This window comes from Diorhabda sublineata, chromosome 2 (assembly GCF_026230105.1).
Source record: "Diorhabda sublineata isolate icDioSubl1.1 chromosome 2, icDioSubl1.1, whole genome shotgun sequence".
NCBI classification, from domain to species: Eukaryota; Metazoa; Arthropoda; class Insecta; order Coleoptera; family Chrysomelidae; genus Diorhabda; species Diorhabda sublineata.
Window position 1 is genome coordinate 40,947,829 of NC_079475.1, and position 24,157 is coordinate 40,971,985.

Genomic DNA, 24,157 nt, shown 5'->3' on the forward strand with positions numbered 1-24,157 from the left:
TTCTTTTCCTTCGTTGTTATATTTTAAAAATATAAATAAAACTCTGAATTTTATTCACATCGTTCAAGTCTTCATCGACATCGTTTTTATTCCTATGTGTACGAACCGCTTTTAAATAGTTTTTTCATGTATTTACTTTCGTTTTTCATCATTTTTTGTCTTAGCTTTTTGAATAGCTCCATCATCCAAATTTATAATCGATAATTCTTCAAATCCATCAGTTGTTTTATCTTTTTTATCATCAGTTTTTGCTTGTTGTTTTCTACAACTTTCGCCTGCGTATTTTATTGTTTCAATCCTCTTAAGACGGCAATCAGTGCTTTGTAGTTTAATTCTTCACTTCCCATGGAAAATCTGTTTAAAGCCCCGACATCTTATATGATTTCTTTGTTATAAGATTCGATTTGGATATGACCAAGTGCATTTTTGTATGTAGTTGAGTATAAATTTTTATCTATACGTTTCAGGAGAAAAACAAAGGATCGATCGGGGCTACGATTTCACTGGAGTTCTGGAATGGTTCGCCGAACGAGTCGACAGAATCATCTTGCTCTTCGACGCCCACAAATTGGACATTTCCGACGAATTTCGCAGATCTATAGAAGCCCTTCGAGGTCACGACGATAAAATTCGTATAGTATTAAACAAAGCCGATATGATAGATCAACAACAATTGATGCGAGTCTACGGAGCTCTGATGTGGTCGTTGGGAAAAGTTCTCCAAACTCCGGAAGTGGTTAGAGTGTATATAGGTTCGTTTTGGGACGAACCTTTGAGGTACGACGGCAACAGAAAACTATTCGAAGCCGAAACTCAAGATCTCTTCACCGATCTACAAAGTTTACCGAAGAATTCGGCGTTGAGAAAATTGAACGATCTAATAAAACGTGCAAGGTTGGCCAAAGTGCACGCTTACATAATATCCGAAATCAAAAAGGAAATGCCGTTATTCGGCAAGGAACATAAAAAGAGAGATCTAATCAAAAATTTGACGCAAATATACGAGAAGATACACAAAGAACATCAAATTTCGACAGGGGATTTCCCCGATATGAACAAGATGCAAGAACATCTCTCAAAACAAGATTTCAACAAGTTCCATTCGTTGAAACCGAAATTGATGGATACAGTAAACGATATGTTAACTGTTAATATATCGGAGCTGATGTCGATGATACCCCACGATTCTTCCCCGACGTCTCAAGGCGAAGTAACCGGAGGAGCTTTCGAAAACGTGGAGGATAGGGTTACACCATTCGGTTACAAGAGCGGGGAAGGTTGTAACGCCGGTTACGGGGAACCCGAATGGATAGTTAACAAAGAAAGAGACAGCTACGATCAATTATTCGATACTTTGGGACCTGTAAATGGAAAATTATCGGGAGCGACTGTTAAAGATGAACTAGTCAAATCGAAATTACCTAACGCCATTTTGGGAAAGATATGGAAACTTTCCGATGTCGATAAGGACGGGTATTTGGATAGAGATGAATTTGCTTTAGCCATGCATCTCATTAACGTCAAATTACAGGGTAATGAAATACCTTTTCATTTACCCGAACATCTAGTACCGCCCAATAAGAAGAGTAACTACCAGAATAGGCCTTTTAGTCAGTAATTTTCGTCACTAAATGGTAAGTAAAGGTATCGAAACTTTGTTGACATTTTTAAAAAGTAGTTAATCAATTTATAAAGTTCGAGGAGTTGATTGAGAAGAAATCGTCTTCGATGTCATTTCCTTCAGTTTCATTGTTGACTGTGTTTGACGTGTATCTGATTCTACGGAGGAAGTTTCATGATAAGTCCGGCTTCCAATTGGTTAAAGCTGACCCTGCTACACTTCCACGAACCTTCCTGGTCTTCATTTTTGCAAAGTGCAAAGTTTGAAACATCAACCATTGTATCCATCATTTGTAAATGATTTTCCTACCACCACTGTCCTTTTTCTCTTTTTCGATTGTATCTTCTAGGAGTTTTGTTTCCAAAAATTGTTCTCTCAACTCCAAACTGAGGCTTTTTCGCTTTAGTAGTTCAAATTATTTTCCAGAGAAGTTGATGGTCTTATGGATCTTGCTTACTTAGTCTATTTCAATCTCGTTGGGAAGGAATGATTGGTTTGATATCATAAATTGTTTCTACATCTAATGAAAAGTTTTGAAAAAGTTACCAGTAGAGTTGGGACAGTTTTTAAATCCTACATAGAGAATTGATTTAATCCAATCATCCATTAAAAAACATCAATTGGAATGTCTTTGATATGTCAATCAACTTATAAACGCGATTGTTGTGGGACCGTGGCAATGAAACACCAAATTGTACCCTTTCTAATATATATTCCAAGTTCGTTACGAATATCATTAATTTTTTGAAGAATTTGTTTTTTCAAAACGTCAAAGATTTTCATAAATATCGCATTAGAGTTATTTAAATCAGTTTTTTCATTAATCCTTTAATCCAATTAAACTTTATTGTAGTATACGCATTTTGAAAAAAAAGTTGAGTACAAAAACTTAATTGAAAGGAGTTCAATTTGAGAAAAAACGTTAGGACAGCAACAAAAATCAACAAACTCAATATTTATATTTATTGTATTTTGAGGTTTATTTTTTTCCCATCATTTTATATATACAACATGTGTTTTTAAACTTTTTTATAATTTATATAATTTTAGTCTCCGATGATTCAAATTTAGGTAATCTATACACTTTCACGGTCACCTGGTTTTTTGGCTCTGGAAAATCGAAAAATGGATGGATTTTAATGACCTTGGTCTCAAAAAATTAATAGAAATAGCCGGAATGAAAATTTCTCATAGTTTTACTGTTTTAAATCGTAAAAAAACGGTTTTGCAAAATAATCCTTCTTATATTTTTTTTTGTATCATATATAAATTAATAAACAATTTAGAAAAAAAATCCAAAAAGAATGATTTTTTCAGTATTTATAGCTTAAAATGAAAAACAATCAATTTTCGTGAATAGTTTCGTACTATATTCTTCAATGTTAATAGTTTTTGGACCAATAAAAATCGAAAAATAGATAAATTTTATAATTTTGGTCTCAAAATGTTCCATTTTACGACGAATTTATGAAAAACACGGGGGTAGTGGCTGAATTTGCGGTTTTTAATAGTTTTAAACCTTAAATAGTAGAAAAACTTTTTTTTTTTCACAATATTCATTTTTTTTATGTAAATTGCGAAAAAAAAATATACGAACTTGATTCCACGACGTCAGAAACAGCTACGAAGGATGTAGAAAGTCATTTTTTTGCATCTAAAGTCATGAAACCGTAAAAAATATTTATTTTTTTTAATTTTCGTATTTTTTTTATAAATCCGCCGTAAAATGGAACATTTTGAGACCGAGATCATTGAAATCCATCCATTTTTCGATTTTCTAGAGCCAAAAAACCAGGTGACCGTGAAAGTGTATAATTATCCAAATTTAGTTATTCGAAAGTCAAAATCTTCGAGCATTTTCATATATCATGTGACCCGATTCAAGAGACCGCGCGCGTTACATATATCGGTCGTCTAGAACACGGCGCGTCGGTAACAGAGCCCGTTTTAAAGAATTTCCAGTACGTCTTCCATACTGTTGAACGATTCGGTAGCGGCGAGTTCGGGAATTGTTGACATTCGATAAACATATTTTCGTAATTCGTGTCCGTACGCAGATACGTCGTAAACGAAAAAAACTTGTTGTTCATTCATAAAACGCGTCTACTAGACGTGCACGCGTTGTTATAAAACACAGACAAAACTATCTGAAGCACGAACATGCTTCGTTTATAATTTTTTTCGACAGCGTTGCCAGATTTGTTAATGAATTTAGATTTAGTACCACAATAATCACGTTTATATACTTTTATTCATATACTAAACCATTTTTTTTTATTATTGTTTGTTAGTATAGAAGAAATACGAGGCAAACGGAAAAATCTAAAAAGCGTTTCGGTTGTTTTTTTATTGTATACGAGGAAAAGCTGAAATAAGTAATCAATAAAACACTAATATACAATTTGATGTTTTATTTCTTAATTGATATGATTCGGAAGCTTTTTTAAAACAAAATTCCTCATAAATCGTTTGTATTATCATTTTATATATTTTAGTGAAGCCTATTATACATATAAAAAGTTATAACATGAAAGCCGATACATAAGTAATCCCTCGAGTTTTTTTTTTTCTATCTTACCTCGTAACACGAAACATAAATCATCCCAAAGACGCCATTAATAATAATCTAACCTCAAAAATGACGCATTCACGCGTTCAATAAAACTCCTTTAATCCTTTACCAAACTATCTAACATCAAAGTTAGAAAAAATAGGCCGGGTGTTGATACTAATCTATTTTTTAATCGTGTTTATATATATTTGATATTCATACTAGATTGAGATTTATAATCACTTTACTTGGTCCTTCGAGCCGGATAAAAACCACAGAAATCTCTCCAAGGACAGGACAGTGTAGTTAAAGTAAAAAGTGGTGTTAATAAACAAATATTTTCATGAAATTATCTCACTATATATTTTTAATGACGATTGGGAATATTGTCCTACATCCCGCAAGTTATTTTGTTTATTTTTGTTGTATTATATCAATTTTTCCAACAAGAAAATTCAAATTCACACATGGTATACTAATTGGGAGAGTACTACATCGAAAAAAAGTATCCCGATACCGCAAATCATTCTAATTATAGCCCTGCAGTGAAAAATTTTTACTACATCAGGGCCATTCCTAAAAAAAAACGATATCCCATGTGAAAACGTCCTTATCTCCCCCAAAAATGTTGGATTAATAAATTACACCTCTAAATTATAATATTATTACTATATAGGGTGGTCATATTCTAATATGTAATGTAATCATAACCAAAATTATTTGTTAAGACCTAATACGAATGGATTTCATTTCCAAAAAACAAAAGTATAGCAACAAACTCAATATTTGTGTCTATAGTCATTTTTAAAGTTCTTTCTAATGAGATTCATTCAGTATTTGATGATACTATACAGGGTGGTCATCTTTGTAACGGTCTTAATATTTTAATAAACGCATTTCAATTCCAACAAACAAAAATCAACAAACTCAATATTCGTTAATTTTCTAATCTTCTGGCCTATTTTCCATCCTGGTAAGTTTTTAATATAGCGAGAGGTCATTTATAAAACGAATAACTTTTGACAGTTGACGTAACACCTGCTGAAAGACAGGTGAAACTATAAAAAACATCGAGACTTTTAGGGTATCGCTTAATCAACTAAATTATTACTTGAGCAAAACATGATTACGATACCGTCGTGAATTTATACGAGGTATTTCAATTTTTTTTAGTTCAGGTTGAAACAGGTATTATTTAAGTGAATTGGCGTAAAAGTTTTTTCTCGTTGTATTCATTTTTTTGGCGCATTTGAGATAAAAATGAGATCTAAGTTTGAAAACCAAAATTTAGGCCAGTTAGGAATACAAAAAAAACCATAAACGACTTGATTTGTTTCCGAAAAGTAACTTAACCTAACTAACGTAACTTAACCTAACCTAAAAATTATTAAAATTCGTTTTTATTTTGATCAAAGTTTTCTTAGACAAATCGGGGAGTTTTCACTGGTCTAAATTTCAAGTTTCAAAGTTAGATCTCATTTTTATCTCAAATACGCCGAAAAAAATGTAGAAACTAATAAAAATCTATCAAAAATATCAATTTTTCATTGTGAAAAATAGTTTAGACCCCCAAGATTAACCAAAATCAATTAATTATGTGTCATTTACGTTTACGTTAATCATTAGTCAATTTCCACGAAATTTTCTTTTCTCTTAGGAATATTAAGAGTTTATTTTCCGATGGTACATGTTTGTTTAACTCGATCGTAAATAACAAAAAGTGAATAAAGTGTAATAAACTAAACTCGCAAGTGTTACAATTTTTGACATGTTTGGCTATACTCGATAGACCAATTACAAATATTTACTTTAAGTAAATTGAATCTGAGCCGAAACCGCGACGGGAAACCACAATGTCGTCACGATTACTTTCCATTGGCGTAACATTATTTTCTTGAAATATCAATAAAGAGAGAGAGAGAGATTCGTTGGTTAAAATTTGGTCCCGACATAGGAATAACTCCTCTGCAAGTCTGGCGTTCTGGTGGTTATGAACAAAAATGAAGCTTGTAAGCAAAAACGGCTTTTCTCGGTTAGTTTTTTTTTTTAAATTTTTTAAAAGCGACGAGTCCCCATACAATTAGACTTTTACTGTGGGTTCAAGACGGAATGGGTTCAGAATGGAGCCTTGTGGAACGCCAGTAAGAGAGTTGAAAGGTTTTTTTTTGTAGGAAGTGACAGTCGGATAGTCGGAAGCTTCCTAACAAGTCCGGCATGCCATACCTGATCGAAAGCCTTCTGAACATCCATAAAAATGTTTTGGTCGAGATAGTTTGAAGATTGGCGATGGCGTTGTGCGTGGAATGTTCGGTTCTGAATCCCAATTGGAGTTTTGGAATAATATTAAGCTCGATACAGATTGAAATATCGATTTGATTCGTCCCAATTTATATATTTTTCAAAATATAGAATAGCGCGAATGTTTTCGTTCTGTTTTTGAATCAAACTAACAGTTGGTTAATTAAATTTTCGACAGCTGTTTTTGTTTGCAAGATATGGGGCGTTTATTGACAATTTTCCATTATTTACAATCCCTATCCATTTCGGTAGCTTTTCTCACATTTCCTACTAGCTTCTGGATCTTATTCTTTACCTTCTTTGATTTATTTTTCTCCATTATTTTTCTCTGTTATCCAATTTTCATCATATGTTAGTTTTTCGTTTCGTTCCTTCCACTATTTTTATCTCAAGTTTCTTTGTGGACGTGTGGATTCGATTTGAGAAAGTCGCATTGTGAAAAGTGTAATTTTGAGTTCAATTTTACTATTCGGGGGGGTTTCGAAGTCGTTCCAGATGAATATCTTGATAAAAAAGGTCTACGAAGTACCTGGTGCTCAGGGTGGCCGACATCGACGTCGTTTACTGGTCTGGATCCGTTTCTTGAGACTCTCTCGAAACGAATCCACTTCGTTGCATCTCGATCCCTTCTACTACTAAATTTTTACTTCACCGACTACTAAGAATTCCAGTTACGTTGATGGATGATTTAATGGAAAAATATTTTTCAATCACGCTGTAGAAGTTGTTGAAAATAATGAGGAAATTACAAGTCGTGTCATATTTGAAGTAAAAACTGTTTCTTAAATAGAAAATACATTTGAAAAATCAACAAACCTTCGGTCTATTCCCATATCATTTGTTGTTTTTTCTAAATGTATTCCAGAATCCAAAAAATCTGTCTAAATACAAAAAGTAATAGACTCTGTTGGAAAATCCTTTGATGCTGTCTAAAGTTAATCAGAGCGAAAAGGTAAAAACACTAATTGAAACGAATCACTTCTAAAGCACAAATGGAAAGCGACCACCGGAAAATTTCGTATCAGAAAAAGGACCTTTTCGGTACGAATTCGGACCCCTGATAAACCAATTACACCAAAGACAAGACCCTAGTTTTTGTCTTAATCATTTTAATGTGGTCGAGTCCTTTGACACCGATACTTTTTGTTATCAAATACGACTATATCAAAAATGGGACAGCACTTCAACGGCATCCTTATTTTTCTTAAAAATGGAATATCATTAAATAATTTAGTGATACGTGAAAATAAATATCATAAAAACACAGTAAGGAGATAAATAAATGAAAATAATTTTTACAATGAGTAAATGAAGTATTTGCCAACTAGTTTACGAACGTTATAATTGTGGGATTGTGGCAATCGAACATCAGAGTGTACTCTTTCTAATATATAAATTGTAAGCTTTCGAATAACTACGTATTCATCATCAGGGAATTGTTTAAACTAAAAATGCGATGAAATACATTCATTTTGAAAATTTTGAACGTTCAATCAATTCCCCGATGATGAATACGTAATTATTCGAAAGCTTAGAATGCATTTTGAAAGAACACGTTGGTGTTTGATCGCCACAGTTCCAGTTTATTGGTATTAAACTTCATTCGAGTGATATTCTCGAATGAAACCGATTTGGACTTTTTAGTATGATTTTCCAGCAATTGTCTGCCATTATTTTGGTGTCCCATCTCCTTGGTATTCCTCATCAAAGGAATCTCGAGAGCATCTCAATTTTTTTGAGTCCTACGACATGATTTCGTTAGACTGGAATGAAACAACTAAAGAAAATAGTAGTGAAAACAAAGATGGACTAAAGACGGTATTATGGAAGTTATAGAGGAAAAAATAGGAAACACATCACATTAAAACTGGTTCGGATATGTGAGAGAAAAAATAGAGAAGAGAAAGGAAAGAAAAACGATATAAGAAAATAAGAAAAGGCAAATTCAAAGGACTGGAGAGAATGACGAAGAAGAAGCTTGTCTCAATTCAAACGAGGACGGTCTCAAAATTATCTGGCGAATGATTGGCAGCCATCACTAGTTAAAGTTTTTAGTTAATTTGTTAACGGACACACATATACTCAATATACCTGACTTTGGGAAAAACCAAAACCTTCTACCTGCTCTTTATTGCATATTTACACAAGGGAAAAATTGGTCAACGTTATGCGATAAAAAACTTTTGTTTGAAAGGCGTTTGAGGGAAAATTTTTGTTCCCAGATTCGGTGGTCGAACAGTGAGGGTGATATTCGGCAGTTAATGGCAATTTCGAGCAGAATGACGATTCTTATTATAAAAAGAAGAAGAAAAAGAAATATATTTTTGTATTTTCTTTGTTAGGCCGAGTACTTTCGGGACAAATTTTAAAAAACTCGTTACAAAAGTGAATTAAAACCAATAGAAAAACCCGAATCATATTTTTTTCTTCAATTTCAACCGGCACACGTTGTCCTAAATCCATCATCCTCGTAAATTTCCTGTTATGTACGAGACTAGTGAAGCTCCTACCCAATTCACCGTGACAAATGTCTACTCCACGCTCCATTGAACCCGTGCATGAAAAGTTCCTTTTTTTCCGGAAAAACTCGGTAAAATCTTTCCAAACAAACTTCCGGCATTGACCGGTATTTCTGACACTCGCTATGGACATAAATTCCGATCCTAGATGATTTCTGGACCATTGGAAGTAGTCAATTGCAGATATCGCGAAAATTACTCATCGCCGAAGTTTCCAGGTGAAATTTCACTAAAAAAATTGGAAACATACGATGTTTTTTAGATTATTTGTTGTGGAATATTCAGAAAATTTCATTTTCATTGATTAGATTCCGAAAACGGGAACGCACCGATTGTTTATCACTTTTAAATCTAAATTCAGCTAAGTTTTCATCATTAATGAAAAATTGTAGTAAATTTAACCGCGTAAAACACAAATGTATTGGATTAAAAGCTTATTTTCATATGTTGTTATCAGTTTTTCGCAAATATCTCACGATCTATTGCTATTGGAGTTCAGTAATTTGGAAAAATTTGGATTTTTTTGTATTCATTGTCCATATCTTCAGTTTCTCTATCAGTAACAGTTGCTGACAAAACTCGAGTCGACTTATTCTTAGATATATATCAACATCTTCATCATTTCCATCATTTTTTTACCTTGCATTTGATAATAACTGGCCACGGCATGTTCACAAAACGTTTGAGCACCTTAATGCAATTTTTTTGCTTCCAAATTTGTCTTTAGTACAATTACTAAAGATCGTGTTCAGTAGATCATCGGGTGCTGGTGATATTGGCTGCAGTATATTATTTTTCAACTCTCAATCCCATTGTTTTAGATCAAATCATCTTCCTAGCAAGATTTGTTTAGTAAATTTGGAAATTCCTGCATAAAAGTAGACTTTTTTCACAGATAAAACCTAAAATGACTGGACTAATGTTCCTCTCTAGTTTAACTGTTTTTTAGTAACGTTGTAAATATTGTCTTTTGAAAATTAATTTCGAATCTAAATGAACATTTGTCGAAAGATCTATGAACCTTGTAATTCGTTCCAGATTTATTTTGAAAACATATACAAAGCCTGTACCTTTTCGAACAATTAATCTCGCAAGATCACACACAAAAAAAAACGGTTAATTAAAGCTTCGGTATATTTATTTATCTTTTTTCTTTTTTCGGTCTTGAAAAGTACGAAATTAGCAGAAATCTCTCCACCAGAAAATCATTAACAAACGTCGAGTCTATGGGACCCAAGGACACGGCAAAACCTTCTTAATTGCGAGCACCTTCTTAGTTCCAGCAGAGCCGGAGCAAGTAACGAAAAATTATCTTCAAAACGTTATATTGTATCAAAAAAATGTTGTTTTCAAAAAATTTTCATCGCCTCTTGATAAACTGTTCTAATTATTGTTATTTCTGAAACGAATAGTAATAATTATCAAACTTGGTTACGTCGAAATTTATCGCTAGCCGGTCCTGTCGTAGAAAAAGCGAAATACGATTGTGGCAAGAAGAAGAGTAGGTAAATGCGAGGGCCGTAGCTTGTTTAAGAGTTATTTTTAAAAATAATTAGTTTCGGAAGCTCAAGCGGATTCAGTTACAAGAACCTTCAATCCTCTACAGTTCAAGAGTCACTTGGCATCAGTAGTGGCTATCCAACCAATAACCGTGGAAAACAACATTGAAAATAATTGAAGTTTTACATGTTGAAATTACAATAAATCTACAAATTATAGATGTTGACGAAGAAAGCAACCTTATTGAACGATAACTGGAAGAAAAGTTCAAGTAAACCCAGGAGTTCGCCCAGAGGAAGACGCTCTGGGAATATAACTCATAGATCCGCAGTAATTTCCACTAGAATACCAGGAGACACTTGCTGGGGCGTCAAAGTTGAATGCTTCTTGGTATAAACGCAGTAATTGATGATTGCTTGGACTTGTATATAAAACCAACAGTTGAACGACTACCTCATGATGACACAAGTGTTTTCATTGGGTAATAGATCATCCATACGAAGCTGAATTTTCTTCTTAAGGTATAATTAGGCATGAAAGTCTAACTGGAGCTTCTCTCAGAAAGAAATTTGCTTACGGAGATGGAAACACCAGCTCAACCTCAACATCAGCAGCAGGAGCAGGTTTTCGTGAACAGACACGGTTATATAATATTTTGTATTTAAAAATACCTTACTTTGGGAAAAACCAAAACCTTCTACCTACTCTTTATTGATTGTTTGGACTTAGACGAAGCGTCATTTTGTCTTGAAACGAAGCGCTCAAGTATAGAACGTCGAGATCTTAAGGAAACTTCGCCGTTTACAGAAACTGAGCTTTAGTGATGTAGTTTAATCTTTAGATGTATATTATTGCGCTACCTTTCCAAAAGTCTCGACACTACGGCGTCAATTCCAATGAGATTCACACGAAGACTGTAACTGGTCACGAAGGATCCGGTAGCTACAGAATTATTTATCAATTCTGGATTTTTTGACATATAGAACTGGAGAAATTAGAGTTAGATACACGTTTTCTCAATTGATGCATGTCGAAAATAAGCCGAAAATATAGAGGCCTTGTGTTGTTTTAGTAACGACTCTTATTAAGAAAAGATGGAACACGTAGAAAGGACTGAAGGATAATTCGTAACATAGCTCGCCAAAACTCAAAATCAAAATATCAGTTAATAAATTTTTTTTTCATATATTAGTTTCTGTTCTGAGAATTTTTGAATCTTTATAATTGAATTTATATATTTTTTTATATATTTCGTGGTTTGTTAATTTTATTGTTTTTTATCGTATTGATGATCTTTCAGTCTATTTTCTAGATATTGAGAGGTCTGTCCTATAAAGATTCAAAAATTCTTGAAACGGGATCTAATATACGAAAAAGAGAATTTTTAGAAATTGTTCATATTAATAAAAACGAAAAAACTATAAATGATAAAAAACGACTTAAATAGTTTAAGTAGAATTCTAATAAAACTACAAATAATTTGATTGAATACTGCTGAATATTTGAGATGTTGGGACTGAGGAAAATTGATTTTCATTATTGGAACAAAATTTTAGTTTTATTTTATTCTTATTTGGATATTCATGATTTAGATGATCTGTTGATCAATATAAATACACATTTAGATAAAGGCTTGAAAAAAAGCCGAAACGTCAAAATTTATCTTCGAAAAATTATTAAAAAAACTAATTTTAAAACAGAAAAAACCGAAAATCAAAAACATTTAGATAAAGGCTTGAAAAAAAGCCGAAACGTTAAAATTTATCTTCGAAAAATTATTAAAAAAACTAATTTTAAAACAGAAAAAACCTAAAATCGAAAAAATTTAGATAAAGGCTTGAAAAAAAGCCGAAACGTTAAAATTTATCTTCGAAAAATTATTAAAAAAACTAATTTTAAAACAGAAGAAACCTAAAATCGAAAAAATTTAGATAAAGGCTTGAAAAAAAGCCGAAACGTTAAAATTTATCTTCGAAAAATTTTTAAAAAAACTAATTTTAAAACAGAAAAAACCTAAAATCGAAAAAATTTAGATAAAGGCTTGAAAAAAAGTCGAAACGTCAAAATTTATCTTCGAAAAATTATTAAAAAAACTAATTTTAAAACAGAAAAAACCTAAAATCAAAAACATTCAGGTAAAGGCATGAAAAAAAGCCGAAACGTCAAAATTTATCTTCGAAAAATTATTAAAAAAACTAATTTCAAAACAGAAGAAACCTAAAATCGAAAAAATTTAGATAAAGGCTTGAAAAAAAGCCGAAACGTCAAAATTTATCTTCGAAAAATTATTAAAAAAACTAATTTTAAAACAGAAAAAACCTAAAATCAAAAACATTCAGGTAAAGGCATGAAAAAAAGCCGAAACGTCAAAATTTATCTTCGAAAAATTATTAAAAAAACTAATTTTAAAACAGAAAAAACCTAAAATCGAAAAAATTTAGATAAAGGCTTGAAAAAAAGCCGAAACGTTAAAATTTATCTTCGAAAAATTATTAAAAAAACTAATTTTAAAACAGAAGAAACCTAAAATCGAAAAAATTTAGATAAAGGCTTGAAAAAAAGCCGAAACGTTAAAATTTATCTTCGAAAAATTATTAAAAAAACTAATTTTAAAACAGAAAAAACCTAAAATCGAAAAAATTTAGATAAAGGCTTGAAAAAAAGTCGAAACGTCAAAATTTATCTTCGAAAAATTATTAAAAAAACTAATTTTAAAACAGAAAAAACCTAAAATCAAAAACATTCAGGTAAAGGCATGAAAAAAAGCCGAAACGTCAAAATTTATCTTCGAAAAATTATTAAAAAAACTAATTTTAAAACAGAAAAAACCTAAAATCGAAAAAATTTAGATAAAGGCTTGAAAAAAAGTCGAAACGTCAAAATTTATCTTCGAAAAATTATTAAAAAAACTAATTTCAAAACAGAAGAAACCTAAAATCAAAAACATTCAGGTAAAGGCATGAAAAAAAGCCGAAACGTCAAAATTTATCTTCGAAAAATTATTAAAAAAACTAATTTTAAAACAGAAAAAACCTAAAATCGAAAAAATTTAGATAAAGGCTTGAAAAAAAGTCGAAACGTCAAAATTTATCTTCGAAAAATTATTAAAAAAACTAATTTTAAAACAGAAAAAACCGAAAATCAAAAACATTTAGATAAAGGCTTGAAAAAAAGCCGAAACGTTAAAATTTATCTTCGAAAAATTATTAAAAAAACTAATTTTAAAACAGAAAAAACCTAAAATCGAAAAAATTTAGATAAAGGCTTGAAAAAAAGCCGAAACGTTAAAATTTATCTTCGAAAAATTATTAAAAAAACTAATTTTAAAACAGAAGAAACCTAAAATCGAAAAAATTTAGATAAAGGCTTGAAAAAAAGCCGAAACGTTAAAATTTATCTTCGAAAAATTTTTAAAAAAACTAATTTTAAAACAGAAAAAACCTAAAATCGAAAAAATTTAGATAAAGGCTTGAAAAAAAGTCGAAACGTCAAAATTTATCTTCGAAAAATTATTAAAAAAACTAATTTTAAAACAGAAAAAACCTAAAATCAAAAACATTCAGGTAAAGGCATGAAAAAAAGCCGAAACGTCAAAATTTATCTTCGAAAAATTATTAAAAAAACTAATTTCAAAACAGAAGAAACCTAAAATCGAAAAAATTTAGATAAAGGCTTGAAAAAAAGCCGAAACGTCAAAATTTATCTTCGAAAAATTATTAAAAAAACTAATTTTAAAACAGAAAAAACCTAAAATCAAAAACATTCAGGTAAAGGCATGAAAAAAAGCCGAAACGTCAAAATTTATCTTCGAAAAATTATTAAAAAAACTAATTTTAAAACAGAAAAAACCTAAAATCGAAAAAATTTAGATAAAGGCTTGAAAAAAAGCCGAAACGTTAAAATTTATCTTCGAAAAATTATTAAAAAAACTAATTTTAAAACAGAAAAAACCTAAAATCGAAAAAATTTAGATAAAGGCTTGAAAAAAAGCCGAAACGTCAAAATTTATCTTCGAAAAATTATTAAAAAAACTAATTTTAAAACAGAAAAAACCTAAAATCGAAAAAATTTAGATAAAGGCTTGAAAAAAAGCCGAAACGTCAAAATTTATCTTCGAAAAATTATTAAAAAAACTAATTTTAAAACAGAAAAAACCTAAAATCGAAAAAATTTAGATAAAGGCTTGAAAAAAAGCCGAAACGTCAAAATTTATCTTCGAAAAATTATTAAAAAAACTAATTTTAAAACAGAAAAAACCGAAAATCAAAAACATTTAGATAAAGGCTTGAAAAAAAGCCAAAACGTTAAAATTTATCTTCGAAAAATTATTAAAAAAACTAATTTTAAAACAGAAAAAACCGAAAATCAAAAACATTTAGATAAAGGCTTGAAAAAAAGCCAAAACGTTAAAATTTATCTTCGAAAAATTATTAAAAAAACTAATTTTAAAACAGAAAAAACCGAAAATCAAAAACATTTAGATAAAGGCTTGAAAAAAAGCCGAAACGTTAAAATTTATCTTCGAAAAATTATTAAAAAAACTAATTTTAAAACAGAAAAAACCTAAAATCGAAAAAATTTAGATAAAGGCTTGAAAAAAAGCCGAAACGTCAAAATTTATCTTCGAAAAATTATTAAAAAAACTAATTTTAAAACAGAAAAAACCGAAAATCAAAAACATTTAGATAAAGGCTTGAAAAAAAGCCGAAACGTTAAAATTTATCTTCGAAAAATTATTAAAAAAACTAATTTTAAAACAGAAAAAACCTAAAATCGAAAAAATTTAGATAAAGGCTTGAAAAAAAGCCGAAACGTCAAAATTTATCTTCGAAAAATTATTAAAAAAACTAATTTTAAAACAGAAAAAACCTAAAATCGAAAAAATTTAGATAAAGGCTTGAAAAAAAGCCGAAACGTCAAAATTTATCTTCGAAAAATTATTAAAAAAACTAATTTTAAAACAGAAAAAACCGAAAATCAAAAACATTTAGATAAAGGCTTGAAAAAAAGCCAAAACGTTAAAATTTATCTTCGAAAAATTATTAAAAAAACTAATTTTAAAACAGAAAAAACCTAAAATCGAAAAAATTTAGATAAAGGCTTGAAAAAAAGTCGAAACGTCAAATTTTATCTTCGAAAAATTATTAAAAAAACTAATTTTAAAACAGAAGAAACCTAAAATCAAAAAAATTTAGATGCATTAATCAAATCAGAAAGTCTAATAAATAAGAAATTATTCATATTCACAGAAGGCATCGAAAATTTCTAACCAAATATGGAATTTTAGTCGAAATAAAGTGGAAATAGTTTATCAGAGTGATTTTTGACGTGATCAGTTTTTCAAAAACATAAAATATAAAAATTTCGCACCTAATTTAGAAAATTATTCAATATTTTTATATTTCAATGTTTCATAAAAAATTGATTAACGCTGAGTAGTAAAGTACAATGTTTCGGTGTAGTAGCCACTCCTAAATGTGCAACTATCAACGGTAGAAAGCTACTCGAAGACAAATTAAGACAGAAAGTGCGCTAATATTTTTTTTATAACTTCAACTAAGACTTATTTAACCTCTTTCCGGTAGGAAATTTGTCGGTATTTATCATAAACTTTGTGAGTACCAATTAGATTTCTAAAAATAGATGTCGTCGTAAATGAGTGGATTTATGAGAAAGTGACAAATTTGACAGGTCGGAATTTCACTAAAGGTTTGGCAAAGTTGCGTATTCGATGAGTTATACGCTCAAATCATTTCTGCGAAGACGGACGATGAAAGATCAAGCGGAAAAGATATTTATTTTCGTAAAATTAAAAATTGAAACTTATTTTCAATCGAAACAGATGTAAAAACATACCGAAAACAAGAATTTGCGATGTCGGCGCCATTCTTTTCGCAGCTATATTTTCAGCGACGCAGGTGTAATTTCCGGTGTCTTGGGCACGAGCCTGTCCTATTAGAAGATGCCCTTCGCTGGTGACCAATACATCGGTATCGGATTGTAAAATCTGACCACCTCTCAGCCAATAAACTCTGGGAGGTGGCATTCCAGCAGGTGCCACACATTTCAGATCTACCTGATGGCCGAGTTCCACCATATAAGTCGACTCGGGATTTGCTTCGAATTGCCTTTTGAGGTCTGTAACAACAACAAAAAAATTATGTCATTGGAATAAATTGGAAAAAATCTACTATTTCTCGGTTTTCGTTACTTAGTTTGGACACACACTGTATTTGTTTTTATCATATATCGTATGTGAAATATTATTTTTACCTAAGTACAACGGGGAATAAATACTCAACGATTTATTACAAAACGGCAATACAATAATTTCATAAATTCGTACTATTATCCTTGCTAGGATCACCAGGATAACATCATTTAACGAAATATTTCGATTTTATGTTGTTTAATTATATTTAAACGATTATTTAGATTCAAAACGATGTAAATTCGTTAAAAACTGATGACTGTATACTAATATCATGAGTTTGTACAATTATCCTTGCCAGGATCACTAATTAAGGATGTAACTGAATCTTTAAGCTCGATTTTCAAGTGTATTAAAACGATGGATTAGTTTAAAATTTTGTACTCTTATTAAGAATCGATAATCATACAATAATTTCATAAATTCATACTATTATCCTTGCTAGGATCACCAGGATAACATCATTTAACGAAATATTTCGATTTTATGTAGTTTTATCATATTTAAACGATTATTTAGATTCAAAACGATGTATATTCGTGAAAAACGGATAACTATATACTAATATCATGAGTTTGTACAATTATCCTTGCCAGGATCACTAATTAAGGATGTAACTGAATCTCTGAGCTCGATTTTCAAGTGTATTAAAACGATGGATTAGTTTAAAATTTTGTACTCTTATTAAGAAACGAATAACGTACAATAATTTCATAAATTCGTACTATTATCCTTGCTAGGATCACCAGGATAACATCATTTAAGGAAATATTTCGATTCTATGTTGTTTTATTATATTTAAACGATTATTTAGATTCAAAACGATGTAAATTCGTTAAAAACTGATGACTGTATACAAATATCATGAGTTTGTACAATTATCCTTGCCAGGATCACTAATTAATGATGTAACTGAATCTTTAAGCTCGATTTTCAAGTATATTAAAAGGTTGAATTAGTTTAAAATTTTGTACTCTTATTAAGAATCGATAATCATACAATAATTTCATAAATTCGTACTACTATCCTTGCTAGGATCACCAGGATAACATCATTTAACGAAATATTTCAATTCTATGTTGTTTTATCATATTTAAACGATTTTATAGATTCAAAACGATGTAAATTCGTGAAAAACGTATGACTGTATACTAATATCATGACTTTATATAATTATCCTTGCCAGGATCACTAATTAAGGATGTAACTGAATCTTTAAGCTGAATTTTCAAGTGTATTAAAACGATGGATTAGTTTAAAATTTTGTACGCTTATTAATAATCGATAATCATACAATAATTTCATAAATTCGTACTATTATCCTTGCTAGGATCACCAGGATAACATCATTTAACGAAATATTTCGATTTTATGTAGTTTTATCATATTTAAACGATTATTTAGATTCAAAACGATGTATATTCGTGAAAAACGGATAACTATATACTAATATCATGAGTTTGTACAATTATCCTTGCCAGGATCACTAATTAAGGATGTAACTGAATCTCTGAGCTCGATTTTCAAGTGTATTAAAACGATGGATTAGTTTAAAATTTTGGACTCTTATTAAGAATCGATAATCATACAATAATTTCATAAACTCGTACTATTATCCTTGCTAGGATCACCAGGATAACATCATTTAACGAAATATTTCGATTTTATGTTGTTTAATTATATTTAAACGATTATTTAGATTCAAAACGATGTAAATTCGTTAAAAACTGATGACTGTATACTAATATCATGAGTTTGTACAATTATCCTTGCCAGGATCACTAATTAAGGATGTAACTGAATCTTTAAGCTCGATTTTCAAGTGTATTAAAACGATGGATTAGTTTAAAATTTTGTACTCTTATTAAGAATCGATAATCATACAATAATTTCATAAATTCATACTATTATCCTTGCTAGGATCACCAGGATAACATCATTTAACGAAATATTTCGATTTTATGTTGTTTAATTATATTTAAACGATTATTTAGATTCAAAACGATGTAAATTCGTTAAAAACTCATGACTGTATACTAATATCATGAGTTTGTACAATTATCCTTGCCAGGATCACTAATTAAGGATGTAACTGAATCTTTAAGCTCGATTTTCAAGTGTATTAAAACGATGGATTAGTTTAAAATTTTGTACTCTTATTAAGAATCGATAATCATACAATAATTTCATAAATTCATACTATTATCCTTGCTAGGATCACCAGGATAACATCATTTAAGGAAATATTTCGATTCTATGTTGTTTTATTATATTTAAACGATTATTTAGATTCAAAACGATGTAAATTCGTTAAAAACTGATGACTGTATACTAATATCATGAGTTTGTACAATTATCCTTGCCAGGATCACTAATTAAGGATGTAACTGAATCTCTGAGCTCGATTTTCAAGTGTATTAAAACGATGGATTAGTTTAAAATTTTGTACTCTTATTAAGAATCGATAATCATACAATAATTTCATAAATTCATACTACTATCCTTGCTAGGATCACCAGGATAACATCATTTCATTAATTTCAAAAATTTATAGTACTATGTTCGTTAAGATCAGCTGGTTAGTATCATATAAGACGTTTTCCTATTTTTTTATCTACAAATTTTGTACATTTTCCAAAAATCTATGACAATATACTAATTTAATAATTTATTTCATTGTCCCTATCAGGTTTATCAGAAACTCTTATCTTTAATATAAATTTACTTTCCAGGAGATGGCGTTCGTGTTATGTTACAATTTACTCTCCGGGAGATGGCGTTCGTAACAGAGAAAGAGGTTATGTTACAACTGTTTAAATGACTGCAGAGAGAAGGAAATGGAAAAGAGTGACGTATTTTTACGATTTCCGGTGTAAATACTGAATTTAATACAAAAGTTATATAAAAAAGTTATAGATAATCAGAAAATACACAACTTTCTCTCAGATTTTTATTCATATAACTTCAAAATTTGGAAAAAATTGACTTTTTCAGTTTTATTTTCAATTTCATCAAGAAACTAACATACAACCAAATTAGTTATTCTAACAATTCAGTTAATTAAAGTCGTAAGAAGCCTTTTTTTGTTTTGTATACATAAAATGATAAAAACAGCAAAAAAATAGTTTTTTTAGTGGAAAAATTTGTTGTAGATGAGTTACCTCATTCAATGCGCCATACAGTATAAAGTGACATTTCAAAACCATTCGAAAACTTGTCTGAGAATCAGGCATCAGTAACGCCATCACTTTTATCTGATGATCTCGTAAAACGCCCTAGATTTCATTGAAATATTCACCTTTTTCCCACAGAGTATTAGAATAACCTAAAATAATGACGTTCTGTAATGCCTTTAGGGCGCGTTTAACGCCGCTGTCAACAATATAACGGTCCTGGACTTACGTTAACACAATTATCAATAATCTAGAGATTAATCCGTGAGATAAACCTGACCCCAAAAACCCTAACTGAATACGTTAGGGATTCCGAATAAGCTCTTTTTGTCATAAGCCACGACAAAAAATTCCGGTGATTAGTACGGTCATTGTATTTATAAAGATATTAACAGATAATTTGAGAATATTAAATGGATTAGGATTCGTTTCGAAAATAATAATCATATAATTGAATTAATTTGAAAGTTACTCCGCTTCAAATGACATTAAACGTCAAATTATTATGTCAAATGTCATATCTTTCATTAAATCTAACCTAACTTCAAGTTTCGCTTACCATGTAGAACATTTATGGAGGGAAAATAATCTGCGTACATGGAAAAATGTGTTGGAATACAGATGGCGCCATATTAGCATCAGGGTAAATTATATAGGAAGCTCCAGATATTATTAGAGAGAAAATACGAAATAAAATCACTCTAGGTACACGTTTTCCCGTAATAACTCTTTTAGGTTATATTTTCCAGCTCAGCATAATTCGATTTATGTTGTATTCATACAAAACTAACTTTTAAATGGTGAAAAATTGATATTGATTGTACCAACTTAAATAATTTCAAGACAGGACTTGTAAAAGCCACTGATTTCGGTTCTGGTTTTTTGACAATCAATCTAACTGAACTGAAAAGGATTCCCAACAACGTTGCTAAAAGATTTTTTATCATTTGTTAGATTTTCAACTTTTAGTCGTGATTTTGAAATATACTAAGCAATTTTCTCATTTTTATAGGTTATGTTCGGTCTTTTGTATCACTTCTAGGATGACTATTTTATAAGATTCAGAACTTTCGAAATTTATATAGTAACGATTTTCTCCCTTTTTTCATAAATTTGAACAAAAAAGCGGCGTGAAACTTTTTTTTGTTTATTTTTTTCACTTTTTTCGCCGACATTACTTCTTGATTGTTTGGAAATCTTTGACCGACGAGACATTTTTTCACGTCTACGAACAGAAAATAATCCGAAGGGGCTAAATTTGGCGATTAGGATGCATGGAGTACCAATTCAAACTTTAATTCGTTAATTTTGGATATTGCAATAACAGATTTGTGAGCTGGTGCATTGTCTTGATGAAACAACACTTTCTTCTTAGCCAAATGCGGCAGTTTTTGCTTGATTTCTTCGCCCAAACTTGATAGTTTTTTCTTTTTCAAGATTGTCAAGCCATAACCTTGACTGCAGATGAAACGGTAATTGTCTTCTTTGGGACCAGGTCCTCCCTTTTCAGTCCATTGTTTTGATTGTTTTTTTGCTTCGGGTGTTAAGTGATGGACCCACGTTTCGTCCATGTTTACGAAACGGCGTTTTATTTCTGTGAAACATTACCAAACACCCGATGGAAATATCTTTTTGTGAGCAAACGCGGTATCCATCTTGCTCAAAGCTTTCTCATGTCCAAATTTTCAATAATATGAGTTGTACCACGGTTTTTCAAATGCCTACTATGTCTATTAGCTCTGGCATTTTCAGTTGACGATTATTCAGTGGATTTTCTTCAACATTTTTGGGCTCATCACCTCATTTGGTCGATCTGGTCGAGATGCTGGTCTTCGCAGTATTTTACTTTTGGTAACGAAGAAATAGTCTTTTCCAAAGTACAATCTAGTTCAACTTCCATATTGTATGGGCTAAGATCTTCACTTTTAACGGCTGCCAAACAAATACTAAACAACGAGGCATCTTCAAACTACTTCTGGTACCATCCCCGTATTCAGACTCCGCTTTGGATGGTAATATTGTGAATTTTTACTACAGGTTTATAATTATCGCAGTCATATTGGAGAAATATTTTTATCTCGGGTTTTTGGTAGGTTTTTGAACTGTTATTTTGAGACTGTTCGACATTAATGTACGACTTGTATTGTTTGACTTATATTTGGTCGTAAATTATCATTATTTCTAACGAATTTGACTGGACTATGAAGAAGTTTCCTTTTTATCTAGCTAGGAGTGAAAAGCGAAAGGGTTATAATGTGATATCGCAGCGGTTTCACGTCATTTTTGACATATAAGATTAATTTCACGTCAACTGTTTGTTTTTGACTTATCGCTGGTGTTGTTAGGGATTGTCAAGCGTAAAAGGGATAACAATGTATATCGTAGTTATATACATGATCCGATAAGTACAACAAATAGTATAAAAAATAATGTGATACATTTATTTGTATAACATCTCGAGTCAACTATGAGTTTTCATCGTTGATATGTACCAATAACCTAACCCCGTGGCATAATTTTAACATTTTGAAAGGTTAATATAAGGAAAAAATAATAATATTGGATGTATTAAAAGGCTGACGCTCTAGCTTGTGAAAAATGACTGTAAACACCCGAAAACGTCGGCCTGAACTAACGGTCGATTAAGAAACGTATACATTCATAGTAAAGAAGACATCCGACATGATACATCACCACTTGTCACAATTGTTCTCCACGGCGTCTTTTCCTTTCCATGAGAAATGCTTTTTCCACAGCGTGACACCAAGAAATATAATTCGTTCGAGCTACGCACTCGACCGGAAAAAGAAAATCTTTCGAGCGTATACAACAAAATCAACGTTGCTGTTTCCTATTTTTTGTTTAGCACAAACATCCTTTCCGAGGATGTTAAATCAACGAGCGATTTCGTTTATTTAATATGTCGAATTTCGTCTCGATATTCACCTTAATCAATGTATAAATGGAATCCATTAAATAATAGAAATCATTATAATAGAAAAGAACGAAATCTGTAGCTATATTAGAACCTAAGATATAGATCTTTGAATGTAGAAAAATTGCCAAAAACCTACAAAAATCCATAACTCCGCATTGAATGTCCGCACCTAGCTCCTCTCCAACTCGACCGATTTGAGTGGTCAAAAACTCAAAAGAAAGAAGGTATTTCAGCAAGTGTTCTTAAACCAAAACGAACTCTGTACCTATATTAGAACCTGAGATATAGATCTTAGAATGTAGAAAAATTGCCAAAAACCTACAAAAATCCATAACTCCGCATTGAATGTCCGCGCCTAGCTCCTCTCCAACTCGACCGATTTGAGTGGTCAAAACATCAAAAGAAAGAAGGTATTTCAGAGATTGTTCTCAAACCAAAACGAACTCTGTAGCTATATTAGAACCTGAGATATAGATCTTTGAATCTAGAAAAATGCCAAAAACCTACAAATATCCATAACTCCACATTGAATGTCCGCGCCTAGCTCCTCTCTAACTCAATCGATTTTGATGGTCAAAACATCAAAAGAAAGAAGGTGTTTCAGCGAGTGTTTTTGAATCAAAACGAACTCTGTAGCTATATTAGAACCTGAGATATAGATCTTTGAATGTAGAAACATTGCAAAAAACCTACAAAAATCCATAACTCCGTAATGAATGTCCGCGCCTAGCTCCTCTCCAACTCGACCGATTTGAGTGGTCAAAAACTCAAAAGAAAGAAGGTATTTCAGCGAGTGTTCTTAAACCAAAACGAACTCTGTAGCTATATTAGAACCTAAGATATAGATCTTTGAATATAGAAAAATTGCCAAAAACCTACAAAAATCCATAACTCCGTATTGAATGTCCGCACTTAGCTCCTCTCCAACTCGACCGATTTGAGTGGTCAAAAACTCAAAAGAAAGAAGGTATTTCAGCGAATGTTCTTAAACCAAAACGAACTCTGTACCTATATTAGAACCTGAGATATAGATCTTTGAATCTAGAAAAATGCCAAAAACCTACAAATATCCATAACTCCACTTTGAATATCCGCGCCTAGCTCCTCTCCAACTCAACCGATTTTAATGGTCAAAACATCAAAAGAAAGAAGGTATTTCAGAGATTGTTCTCAAACCAAAACGAACTCTGTAGCTATATTAGAACCTGAGATATAGATCTTTGAATGTAGAAACATTGCAAAAAACCTACAAAAATCCATAACTCCACTTTGAATGTCCGCGCCTAGCTCCTCTCCAACTCAACCGATTTAAGTGTACAAAAACTCAAAAGAAAGAAGGTGTTTCA

General features: G+C 30.9%; 2 protein-coding genes across 5 annotated transcripts in view; one reads left to right on the top strand and one right to left on the bottom strand.

Moving 5' to 3' along the window:
- The window catches only part of LOC130453215 (EH domain-containing protein 1-like), a 31,086-nt gene extending 11,425 nt beyond the window's left edge, over window positions 1-19,661 (top strand). Inside the window, exons 4-5 of one of the 3 annotated variants that reach the window (XM_056792840.1) lie at window positions 468-1,634; window positions 19,433-19,661. In XM_056792840.1, the coding sequence (XP_056648818.1) occupies window positions 468-1,618 (1,151 nt within the window). In that variant the 3' untranslated portion in view covers window positions 1,619-1,634; window positions 19,433-19,661. Of the gene's footprint in view, window positions 1-467; window positions 1,635-3,912; window positions 4,023-19,432 lie in introns of those variants that run through there. The other 2 variants (XM_056792839.1, XM_056792841.1) reach the window with 2 other exon arrangements.
- Window positions 1-24,157, bottom strand: part of LOC130453213 (netrin receptor UNC5C) — a 327,846-nt gene that overhangs the window by 118,040 nt on the left and 185,649 nt on the right. For both annotated transcript variants that reach the window (XM_056792838.1, XM_056792837.1), the window contains exon 4: window positions 16,346-16,627. In XM_056792838.1, the coding sequence (XP_056648816.1) occupies window positions 16,346-16,627 (282 nt within the window). The remainder of the gene's footprint in view (window positions 1-16,345; window positions 16,628-24,157) is intronic.